The sequence below is a fragment of the Salmo trutta genome, chromosome 2 (genome assembly GCF_901001165.1).
Source record: "Salmo trutta chromosome 2, fSalTru1.1, whole genome shotgun sequence".
Lineage (NCBI taxonomy): Eukaryota > Metazoa > Chordata > Actinopteri > Salmoniformes > Salmonidae > Salmo > Salmo trutta.
The window spans coordinates 37,593,330-37,606,053 of NC_042958.1; the positions used below are offsets into that span (position 1 = coordinate 37,593,330).

The following is a 12,724-nucleotide window of genomic DNA, read 5'->3' on the forward strand; positions in this document are numbered from 1 at the left end:
TCTTATTCTGAGAAATGAAGGCTATTCCATGCGAGAAATTGCCAAAAAACTGAAGATCTCGAACAACGCTGTGTACTACTCCCTTCACAGAACAGCGTGAACTGACTAACTAGAATAGAAAGAGGAGTGGGAGGCCCCGGTGCACAACTGAGAAAGAGGACAAGTACATTAGAGTGTCTAGTTTGAGAAACAGACGCCTCACAAGTCCTCAACTGGCAGCTTCATTAAATAATACCCGCAAAACACCAGTCTCAACGTCAAAGGTGAAGAGGCGATTCCAGGATGCTGGCCTTCTAGGCAGAGTTCCTCTATCCAGTGTCTGTGTTCTTTTGCCCATCTTAATCTTTTCTTTTTATTGGCCAGTCTTTTCTTTGCAACTCAGTCTACACTGTATTTCTGATCAATTTGATCATTATTTTAATGGACAAAAAAACTGCTTTTCTTTCAAAAACAAGGCCATTTCTAAGTGACACCAAACTTTTGAACGGTAGTGTATGTAGGCTAAATGTAGCCAAATTCTTTTGGGTAAATGTCATGATCTGTGATCAATTTAGAATAGGTTAGTTTAATAGCCTACCGTTGCATGATTATTGTTTATACACACTGAGCGACTGGACCCACGCTTTTATAGGCTTTGCCTTGGGAGCAAAATGGCATTGCCATGACGCCATAGTTATTTTTTTAAATGTAAATCTTTGTCAAACTCAATAAAGCCTAATATAAATAGTCACCCGGGGCTTTATTTAATGGTTATTTGGAATGTCAAGTCAATGAGCATTTTGGATAAATAATACAAAACATTGCGGAATATTAAGTCGCCAGTACCATGTAACAGGATGATGTGCTTCTTTTAAGAAAATCTGTGCAAAATTGTAGGAGTGGACCCTGCTTCGGTGTATTATAATATAGATCTGTTGCATTGTCCTCTTTGTAGACCTTCAAGTTGTGTTCCTAAGCACAGTGCACACATGTCCTCTCTCTGCCTAATATTTCAGACACTGTGTATAGCAGAACACACCGCACAGACCATACAAATACACCCATGTCCATCAGTGGTATGTATTCATGAATGCCAAGGGAAGCCAGTTTGGATTTGGCTTCAGACCAATCACATCACATTAGAAGCTGTCGTTATCCTCCGGTAGCTAGCTAGCTAAAATTGTCCCTTTCCTAAATTCACCATGGATGGAGATAGGGATTTGGACTTGTGGTTTTACTTAATTCTCTGTACTGGCCAATGATTATAACGGTGATTCTGATCCAACCATAAATTCATACGTTGTGCCCCTGGCCTGAGAGGATGTAAGTTCAACATGTAGCTAGATGTAGAAACGTTAGGCTAATGTTAACTAGCTTGCCTGGCACATCATTGCGCATGAAAGGGAAGTTAGGCTAGCGAGCAAGTATTTTAGCTAGGTGGCCTAGGACAACAAAAACACAAAGCTTGTATCACAGAGTCATATACTGTTTAGGCAACATGAAAGAGGGTGGTATTGGCATTTCTCTGCAAGTAGAGTCTCACACACACATAAAACATTACCATGGATAGCCACATCATATAGCTTATGTTGATTGGACTAAATCGTTTTTGGTATCTTTTAGTTAACACTATCAGACTAAGCATAGGTGATTAGATGATGTTGAAATGGTGCTGGAATAGTGGAAGCAGCGCCTGTTCTTTGCAACTTGGTAACTCGCCTTGGTTATAAAGCAATAGTTGTTTAGTAGTCCGAAAATGTCGGAAAATTTTACTTGCTTGACCTTGCTGTATGTCATATAACTGTTTGTTACATGCAATATATTTTTACGCATTCACCGGACAGATGTTGCTCTCTGGTTTTGTGATGAAACAAAGGTGTGGTTGAATTTATTCTGCCATTGTGTCTTCTTATTGTCTCGGCCTTAAGGCCTATATATCACAGTGTCAAGGCATATGAACTAACAGGTTATAGAGCAAACAACGCAATTACAGTTGAAGTGGGAAGTTTACATACACTTATGGTAGAGTCATTAAAACTAGTTTTTCAACCACTCCACAAATGTCTTATTAATAAACTATAGTTTTGGCAAGTCGGTTAGGACATCTACTTTGTGCATGACATGTAATTTTTCCAACAAATGTTTACAGTTGTATCACAATTCCAGTGGGTCAGAGGTTTACATACACTCAGTTGACTGTGCCTTTAAATAGCTTGGAAAATTCCAGAAAATGTCATGGCTTTAGAAGCCCCTGATAGGCTAATTGACATAATTTGAGTCAATTGGAGGCCTACCTTCAAACTCAGTGCCTCTTTGCTTGACATCATGGGAAAATCAAAAGAAATCAGCCATAAAAAGCCAGACTACAGTTGCAAACTGCACATGGGGACAAAGCTTGTACTTTTGGAGAAATATCCTCTGATCTGATGAAACACAAATAGAACTGTTTGGCCATAATGACCATCGTTATGTTTGGAGGAAAAAGGGGGATGCTTGCAAGCTGAAGAACACCATCCCAACCATGAAGCACAGGGGTGACAGCATCATGTTGTGGGGGTGCTTTGCTGCAGGAGAAACTGGTGCACTTCACAAAATAGATGGCATCATGAGGATGGAAAATTATGTGGATATATTGAAGCAACATCTCAACACATCAGTCAGGAAGTTAAAGCTTGGGTTAAATGGGTCTTCCAAATGGACAATGACCCCAAGTATACTTCCAAAGTTGTGGCAAAATGGCTTAAGGACAACAAAGTCAAGGTATTGGAGTGGCCATCACAAAGCTCTGACCTCAATCCTATAGAAAATGTGTGGGCAGAACTGAAAAAGCGTGTGCAAGCAAGGAGGCCTACAAACCTGGCTCCGTTACACCAGCTCTGTCAGGAGTAATGGGCCAAAATTCACCCAACTTATTGTGGGAAGCTTGTGGAAGGTTACCCAAAACGTTTGACCCATGTTCAACAATTTAAAGGCAATGTTACCAAATACGAATTGAGTGTATGTGAACTTCTGACCAACTGGGAATATGATGAAAAAAATTCAAGCTGAAATGAATCATTCTCTCTACTATTATTCTGACATTAAACATTCTTAAAATAAAGTGGTGATCCTAACTGACCTAAAACAGGGAATTTTTACTAGGATTAAATGTCAGGAATTGTGAAAAACTGAGTTTAAATGTAATTGGCTAAGGTGTATGTAAACTTCCGACTTCAACTGTATCACAACACATAGGGGAAAAAAGTCATATTACAACCTGCCTTGGCTTCCCTGGTATATTTTACCCACGCACCGCTTCTGATGTCCATTCTTAACAATCTCATTTATTTATAGATGGCTGTCCTGGAAATCCAGGCTAATGGGGATGCTGTTGTGTCCAAGGAGGCCATCACCAACGCAGGCCAGTCTCTGGAGGATCCCCTCATGAGAGTGAGTCTCACTCATGTTTCCTTTCATGGCCCAAATATAGCCTAGCAACACAGTGTGCAAATGCACAAAAACACATTCATTTTTCTCTGATTAAAACAAACACCTTGTCAATTGTATTTATTTAACCTTTATTTAACTAGGTAAGTCAGTTAAGAACAAATTCTTATTTTACAATGACGGTCTACCAGGGAACTGCCTTGTTCAGGGGCAGAACGACAGATTTTTACCATGTCAACTCGGGGATTCAATCCAGCAACCTTTCGGTTACTGCCCAACGCTCTACCCACTAGGCTACCTGCCGCTGTCAATAATAGGGACAGGAAGTTTCCTTGACTACGTGACCTGACCAGGAAACCAGACAGAGTTTTTCCTTGTTAGGTCACATGGTCAGGAAAGAAAACCATCTGGTCAAGTTGAATCAAACTTCACATTTTAAATGGAATTTGACATACTTTACATTTATCAAACCCTAACCACTACACTACATAGCTTTAACTTGGCTCCACTCCCTCTTGTAGGAGTTCACCCAGTCATGTGTACGTCATGAAGCCAAGCAGCGGCCCACAGCCCACGACCTGCTATTCCACCGCGTGCTGTTTGAGGTCCACTCCCTCAAGCTTCTGGCTGCCCACTGCCTCATCAGCAACCAGTGTGAGTGTTTCCTCAGTCCTCACCTCTGGAGCCCCAAAGCACACAGCATGCAATATGTGGAATTGCCATTTGAGTGATTCCTCACAAAACCCAGACAAACAAATAACATTATTTTGGGGATGTTCACAACATTTCATCCATAGAATTGGAGGAAGGATTTGATATTTGTATCTAAAAGCATAATTGAAAAATAAAACCTCTTGAGCTGACAGCCGTTTTGCACTGTTTTGATATGGCTATATTCAACAATCTACCAAGAAGGCAATATTTTGAATAATGTAGTAGTTTTTCACCCCCTCAAAGCTATGGCCTTTTGCTTTCACTTGGAATGTTTTATTTATGTCAAAGAACAAAACACTTTTCAACTCATATGATCTAGTATATAATACAAGTATAATAAACCATATTCAAATATGATGATATCATAGTGAATTCATGACATACTTTATAATAGATATATAGTTAATCAGTTTTATGAACATCTACCCAAAATATTTCACCTTCTTTATTACTTTATCCAAAATATCATGACATTAGTGATAGTCAAAATTTGTGAACGTCTAAATCAACGTTTTGACAATTTAATCAGCCCGTGTCCACCCTATCGACAAGGGGAGATGCGCTGTGAAAAGGGCGCCTTTTCTTGGTTCTATTCATGTGTTTTGTGTCTGTCTCCGACAAAGAAAGTTTGACTTCCACACAAAATGACTTCTTTACTTATTTTAGGTTTAAGGAAGTGTGTGGGTCTCAATCTATATCACACAGCTATGAAAGTTATACATTTAGAACCGCCTGCTCGATCGGACACTGTCAAATTTGGCATATTTATTACATTTTGGCCTTACACAGGCCTCCTTTGAGACGGCGTAATGTTTCATTTGTAAGCGTTACAAACCAAAATTGGTGTCAGATGAAGCTTTACTGCTTGTTCCATAATGAGTAGTATTTTGATTTCAATCATTTTCCTACATTAATTTATGAATATTGAAAATATGAATTGAAAAAACTAATGTTTTTATTTAATAATTATTAACTATATTGTTGAACATAATATGCTCTACGGGCATATCAAAGTTCCAGGGTGGGACCTCTGCTAGTTTTAAAGTTATGACCCATTTTCTACAGAGAAATTGGCATAGGTAATGTAACCAATCACAACCCTCCTTTTACTTGTATCATTGCACATCCTGCAAATCGCCAGTAGGAGGCGACCATTTTGAATCCATTTTCATATTCACTCTGTTGGTAATGCTTACAAGTTGGATCATAACTGTAAAAGTAGCAGAGATCCCACTCTGGAACGTTATTATCCATGCATAATCACTTTACCTCTACCTACATGTAAACATTACCTCAATTACCTCGACTAACCTGTGCCCCCGCACATTGACTCTGTAGCTTCCCTGTGGCTCAGTTGGTAGAGCATGGTGTTTGCAACGCCAGCATGGTGTGTGCAACGCCAGTGTTGTGGGTTCGATTCCCACGGGGGGCCAGTACAAAAAATTAAAACATTTAAAAAATGCATGAAATGTATGCATTCACTGCTGTAAGTCGCTCTGGATAAGAGCGTCTGCTAAATGACTAAAATGTAAAATGTAAATGTACTGGTACCCCCTGTATATAGCCTCGCTAGTGTTATTTTGTTGCTCCTTAATTATTTGTATATTTTTTATTTTATAAATGTTTTACTTAAGTTTATTTTAGTAAATACTTTAACACTTTTTTTCTTAAAACAACATGGTTGATTAAGGGCTTTAAGCAAGCATTTCACTGTAAGGTCTACACCTGTTGTATTCGGCGCGTATGTGACAAATAAAATTTGATATGCCCGTAGAGTATATTATGTTCAACAATATAGTGAAAAAATATCAAAAATTGTTTTTTCAATATATTCATGTTTATTTTTCAATATTCATAAATGAATTAAAGAAAACAATTATCGTAATCAAAATACTACTCACATTACAGCGAAAGTGGTAAAGCTTTCATATGACACCAAATTTTGCTTTGTAGCACTTACAAATTAAACATTATGAAGTCTTAAAGAAGGCCTGGGTAAGGCCAAAATGTCAGAAATATGCAAATTTTTATGAATTATTTCTCAATTATGCTTTTAGATACAATTGTCAAATATATGTCAACATTCCTTCCTCCACAGGACCGTTCTTTGGATTAAATGTTGTGAAAATCCCCCAAATCATGGTCTTTTTTTAGTCTGGGTTTCAAGAGGAATCACTTTTTTTTGCCGGGGGAACCAGTCTGTTTGGCTAGCCTGGGTACCAGTCTGTTTGGTATGACAAGGAGTGGCTTGATGACACAAACAGAGTGGTATCCAGGCTAGCCATGCCTGTGGGAGAGAGAAAATGTTTCCACATTAATTTCCTTTTTGGTATGTGACAGCTGAAAAATTATGTCGATTTTGTGGGATGTATATTTTGTTACAATGGAAGTGGAAACATTTTTCTATTTAATTTGCTAATAGACAACCTGGTATGGAATCCATGTAAAGCTCCCTTTCCCCTCTCTATCCAGACCTGCTCCCAGAGAACTGTGTGGAGGAGAAGACCAAGTCCTTTGATCCCAACGGTCTCATGGCGGAGATCAAACATGGCGACCGGCCTGGTGTGCAGCTCAAGTACTCCCATGTGTCCCCTTTGGAGCTGGACAAGTTCCTGGAGGACGTCAAGTAAGGGCTAATTCCACTCACCCATTGGGCTCAGGTCAAAAGTAGAACACTATATAGAGAATAAGGTGCAATTTAGGACGCAACCTGAGAGGACTGCCTTGTTCATTGTGAAGGGTATTATATATACACCTATGGCTCCTGACTTCATTCTGAATCCCCCTCCTCAGGAATGGGATATACCCCCTCATGAACTTTGCGTTATCGCGGCCCCACCCTGTCCCCCGTGCCCTCTCCCTGTCCCATGAACAGGTGGAGTCGGTAAAGACCCCCACCCCTGAGCCCCAAGAGACAGAGAGCAGAAAGGTGAGGTCTGTGTGTGTATGTCTGTATCTCATTCTATATGTTTATGTCTGTGTGAGAGAGACAGTGTTGCATGTTAAAGTACGCTTATCACTCTAATGCAATGTTGGTCTGATGGTGTGTTGCAGGTGATTCAGATGCACTGTAACTTGGAGTCAAATGAAGAAGGGACCAAAACTCATGTGAGTTTGATTATAATCTTCTTTTAAGTAATGGCGTCCACCTCACGGCAGCCTTTTGCAGTTACCATAACTGACATGACAAAACATCCCCCCCTACTTATTTTTTTTTATCCTTGGATCCCCACAACTAATTGCATTTGGGGGATAAGCATATTCTGGGTTAATGAAATGTATTCCTCTCTCCTCTCCTTAGCTCTCTCTGTTTCTTAAGATGGATGACAAGCTCCATCGACAACTCAGCTGTGACATCCTTCCAAGTGAGTTCTAATGGACACTTTCATATCTGTTAAGTTACATTTATTGCCACCCTTGATAAAGATGAGCAAAAAGTAAATAAATACAAATACTGGGCTCTATTGTATGCTTAAAAAAAGTGAAACTTATAATACACAATTGCTCAGAGAAAGATTTTGTTTACACCCCTTTTTTCAATACCTCACCTTGCGATGATAATGGCACTGAGCCTTTTCCTCAAAGGTTTTATGAGATTGGAGAACACATTGGGAGGGATCTTAGATCAACCCTCCATACAGAATCTTTGCAGACCCTTGATATAATTAATTTGCAATTATGGACTGCCCTCTTCAATTCAAACCACAGGTTTTCAATGGGGTTCCAGTCTGGAGACTGAGATGGCCATTGCAAAATGTTGATTTTGTGGTCAATTAACCACTTCTTTGTGGATATTGATGTGTGCTTGGGGTTATTGTCTTGCTGGAAGATCCATGAGGCAACCAGGTTTTGGGCTACATTGTCCTGGTACTGGGTAAACTTCATAATGCCGTTGACCTTAATAAGGGCCCCAGGACCAGTGGAAGCAAAATAGCCCCATAACATCAAATATCCACCACCATATTTTAACAGTAGGTATGGGGTTATTTTCTGCTTATGCATCCTTATTTTGGACGCCAAACCCACCACTGGTGTGCTTGGCCAAATAACTCAATTTTTCATGTCATCTGATCATAGCACCGTTGCCAATACCGTTTACATTTGTTGGATGACATGAAAATAGAGCTCTTTGGCCATTCACACCAATAGTGTTTATTGCATACTGTTGTATGAGGCTAAACTATTTTGAATGAATCTTTCAGATGACAGCTCCAAAGACCTTGCCAATGAACTTGTTCACTACGCTTTCATAAGTGAGGTAGGTATTATTTTTGCGTAATGTTATTGCAAATGGCCTTAATCATTATAATCGATATCCTGTACTGATCTAACTGCTTACCCTGTGTAACCCCATGCAGGAGGACTGTGAGAAGCTGGCAGGGTTCCTTGAGGATGCACTCACCAGACACAAGGGCAAAGCCTCTGGAACCACACAGTGAGAAGGGTCCGTTATGAAAACTGGCTCACAGAGAGGGGCCTCATGCATTGACCACTCAAAGAGAAAGGGGCCAGAAGGCAGGATCCCTCAGCCAGGATCAGAGGGGTCGTGTCCAGTGAGGGTTTGAGGGATTGGTGGATCATCCCATAGAGGGCTAGGATAGGCCAGGATTGAGAGGGGCAGGAAGCATCTCTGGTTGGAGGACCCATAGACATCATGGCTACAGTGCATTCGGAAAGTATTTATTTTTTTAAGTTACAGCCTTACTCTAAAATGGATTTTTAAAAAACTATTTCCTCATCAACCTACACACAATACCCCATAATGACAAAGTGAAAACAGGTTTAAAGAAATATTTCTTTGTATTAAAAATAAAAAAACAGATACCTTATTTACGTAAGTATTCAGACCCTTTGCTATGAGACTCAAAATTGAGCTCAGGTGCATCCTGTTCCCATTGATCATCCTTGAGATGTTTCTACAACTTGATTAGAGTCCACCTGCGGTAAATTCAATTGATTGGACATGATTTGGAAAGGCACACACCTGTTTATAAGATTCCACAGTTGACAGTGCATGTCAGAGCAAAAACCAAGCCATGAGGTTGAAGGAAATGCCCGTGGAGCTTCGAGACAAGAATGTGTCAAGGCACAGATCTGGGGAAGGATACCAAAATAAATTCTGCAGCATTGAAGGTCCCCAAGAACACAGTGGCCTCCATCATTCTTAAATTGAAGAAGTTTGGTACCACAAAGACTTCCTATTGCTGGCTACCCGGCCAAACTGTTCAATCGGGGGAGAAGGGCCTTGGTCAGGGAGGTGACCAAGAACCTGATGGTCACTTTGACAGAGCTCCAGAGTTCCTCTGTGGAGATGGGAGAACCTTCAGGATCGAGGTAAATATGAACGGAACAAAGTACAGAGAGATCTTTGATGAAAACCTGCTCCAGAGCGCTCAGGACCTCACCTTCCAACAGGACAACAACCTTAAGCACATAGCCAAGACAACGCAGGAGTGGCTTCTGGTAAGTCTCTGAATGTCCTTGAGTGGCCCAGCCAGAGCTCGGAAGTGAACCCAATCGAACATCTCTGGAGAGACCTGAAAATAGCTGTGCAGCGACGCTCCCCATCCAATCTGACAGAGCTTGAGAGAATCTGCAGGGAAGAAAAGAAACTCCCAAATACAAGTGTGCCAAGCTTGTAGCATCATACCCAAGAAGACTCAAGGCTGTAATCGCTGCCAAAGGTGCTTCAGCAAAGTACTGAGGAAAGGGTCTGAATACTTATGTATATGTTATTTCAGTTTTTTTTTTTTCATACATTTGCAAAAGATTCTAAAAACCTATTTTTACTTTGTCATTATGGGATATTGTGTGTAGATTGAGGGGAAAAAACTATAAAACATTTTAGAATAACGATGTAACATAAAATTTGGGAAATAAAATCAAGGGGTCTGAATACTTCCCAAATGCACTATGTTCAGCTATCCCACAATGCAGTGGAAGATTGATAATTACCCCTGCCTAAAAGGGATGTAATGCCTTAATGTCTTCAGGACCTTGTTCCTCCATAATGCCACTACTGTTAATGTACTGCCATTAGAGATATGTCCAATGATGGATGGACATAGTTAATTTGATACGAACCAATAAAACAGCTGTTTTCATGTTAATTTACAGTACTTTAATTAATAGATTATAACTCCAGAAATGTTAATTGCTTTTGGAAAATAATCTTAAAAAAGAAAAAAAAATATAAAATGACTCCCTAGTTTTATAAGCCCCAGCAATACCTACCGTAGAAATGTCTAGTGAGAGTAACTTTGATGACAAAGATGAGAACCGTCCAACATGCACTGGTAATGCTAACACTTAACTTACGTTTGCTTAGTTCTATGAACAGCATTGGCGTTGCACAGACCTCTTTTTCTGTTTAAGTTTTAATGGTGTATAATGGTCTTCAAACAAACTCGCAGTGCATTCTACCAATCCTTTACTAGCCTGAATGACTCTCCGTGCATTAGTAGTAATGAGATGATGCCTCTCTTTTAGTCTGTAGTGCTCTTAAGGGTTTTCCCTGTGAAAGTGTTCTGTAAGCCAAAGACTTGCATAGTGCCTGTGATGGCAACCTACCATGTACAAAACCCATAACACAGCAACATAAAGCAACTTCAGAATAAGATGAAAAACTCCTCCAGCCAGTCAACAATTCAGGCTATTGTGTTGTCAACAGAATGATATACTTTTATTTTCCTTTATTCTGAAAATTAGATTGTGAATGTGAAGAGGGGCCACAGCAGAAATGTTTAAATCCATTCTAGAAAAGGAATTGCAGCTAAACAGATAGAATGTGTACTTAATATAGTGAATATACTCCACTCCAATTGAGACATTTTCGAACAAAATATAAATGGAGGGTTTTCATAAATAGTTCAGAAGAAATAAAGCCCAGAATAAAAATAATTTGGGAGCAATTAATTGCTGGTTTACTGAATGATACAGATGTTGTATCTTAATTTGATCATTCTGTTGTCGCTGAGAATTTTCCTGCACCGCAGGAAATTCAAATGAGACTTGTCATTTACAAAAATTCACTGAAACCCCGCAGTTATCTTTTTCTCTCACTCACTCAAATGCCAAAGCACCAGATTGAATGTCGCAGTAGTACATTTATTCTAACGTACATCAACAACCGTTATTTTCTATAGCTTAATAACACAAGATGGATATTGGTCTCCACTACGACATACAAGTGTATTCGAAATATAGCCATAGGCTACACCTAAACTATAGCCAATCAAAACTCATTTCCCATTTGGATTTTTTATTAGCTTAATGAAATCCTGCCGCAGGATTATTTTACTCCTGTGACAAAACTGGTCAAATTAAGATATAACAACTACAGTACACAACACAAAAAAAAGCATTATATACTTATGTACAGTAGGTTGAAGCTGAATTCTGTGTTAATAAATGTGCTATTTAGCCTTTATGTCCACCGATCCCTAACCTCGGTTAACCAAGTAGACTGTCCACAAGAGATTAACAGATCCCCAATGCCTTTTAAAGAAAGCGAGAGTCAAGAAATAAGGGATTTTGGTCTAAATGGATTTAGTAAATTATGGATGGCTTTAAAAAGTTGCCAGTGTTTTTAGGGAGGAGAAAAAAAACTTTTCTTAATCAATCTTGAACAGTATATATTCTTCAGTATCTGCACCTGTTAACAACATTACATTTGTTTCTTATGCTATCTGTAAAGCTGTGGCCCCGTTACAATTGCGGTCCTGTATAGATGTTGCATAATCTGCTAATTTCTCTTAAAATGTCCAGCCTTTTATCAGCTAGTCTCGAGGGAAACGTTTCTGGGAGAAGAGTTATCGGTAGAATATTGTGTAGATAACGGTGTTTACCTTGGACAGAAGTGTGAATGCTTAGAGTGGTGCTATTTTTGCTCTTATCTGGTCTCATAATCTGCAATGCATGTATTAATAATAGCTGAAACTGTTCAGATTTTGCTTTTCCAAGATTGCCTTAGTCATTGACTGACTCCAGGTGGGACCTGCTCAAGAAAAATGTATGCCCATTCATCCATCCATCCGTCTTTCTCTGTAGTGATCACTTTCTCCTCCGTGTGGATTCTGTTGAATTAATGTAGGCTCTGTATTGTACTGGAAGTGTTCTACTTATCCTTCTGTAAATTATTGTACTGCAATGAAAGAAAATAAAAAAAAATTTGTCACATCATGGTGAGACTGTTTGAAGATTAGTATTATTCTTTTAAATATATTATTGGTCTTGGGGTCCTGACAAACATTTCAACTTTAAGACAATTTTGTTCCCCCTTGTGGCCCCCCTAAATGTGGAGTATGAACTAATTTTTATATAACACATTTTTGCTGTCGTTCTTTTTTTTTACATCCGTTATTAGACAGTGGCAACGATGATGATGATCAACATGGTATTTTGCCTGCTAATGCCTGCAATGCAGTGAAGAAAACGATATGACAACAATAACGTCTAATGTAACATGCCCCTCTAACAGTACAACTGCCCCCCCCCCCCCCCCCAGTTGAAATGGTCTAGAACCACCACTGAATAGGTAACTAAAGAAATAAAAACAACAGTGAAAAACAGTAGCGAGGCTACATACAGACACCGGTTAGTCAGG

General features: G+C 39.4%; 1 protein-coding gene across 5 annotated transcripts in view; it reads left to right on the forward strand.

Moving 5' to 3' along the window:
* LOC115154863 (nuclear receptor-binding protein 2-like) overlaps positions 1 to 8,883 on the forward strand; it is a 59,514-nt gene extending 50,631 nt beyond the window's left edge. For 4 of the 5 annotated variants that reach the window (XM_029701535.1, XM_029701552.1, XM_029701544.1 and 1 more), the window contains 8 exons: positions 3,313 to 3,408; positions 3,927 to 4,059; positions 6,592 to 6,745; positions 6,913 to 7,048; positions 7,174 to 7,227; positions 7,421 to 7,484; positions 8,322 to 8,377; positions 8,478 to 8,883. In XM_029701535.1, coding sequence (XP_029557395.1) covers positions 3,313 to 3,408; positions 3,927 to 4,059; positions 6,592 to 6,745; positions 6,913 to 7,048; positions 7,174 to 7,227; positions 7,421 to 7,484; positions 8,322 to 8,377; positions 8,478 to 8,558 — 774 coding nt within the window. In that variant the 3' untranslated portion in view covers positions 8,559 to 8,883. The remainder of the gene's footprint in view (positions 1 to 3,312; positions 3,409 to 3,926; positions 4,060 to 6,591; positions 6,746 to 6,912; positions 7,049 to 7,173; positions 7,228 to 7,420; positions 7,485 to 8,321; positions 8,378 to 8,477) is intronic. The other variant, XM_029701562.1, reaches the window with a different exon arrangement.
* The last annotated feature ends 3,841 nt before the right edge of the window (positions 8,884 to 12,724 follow it).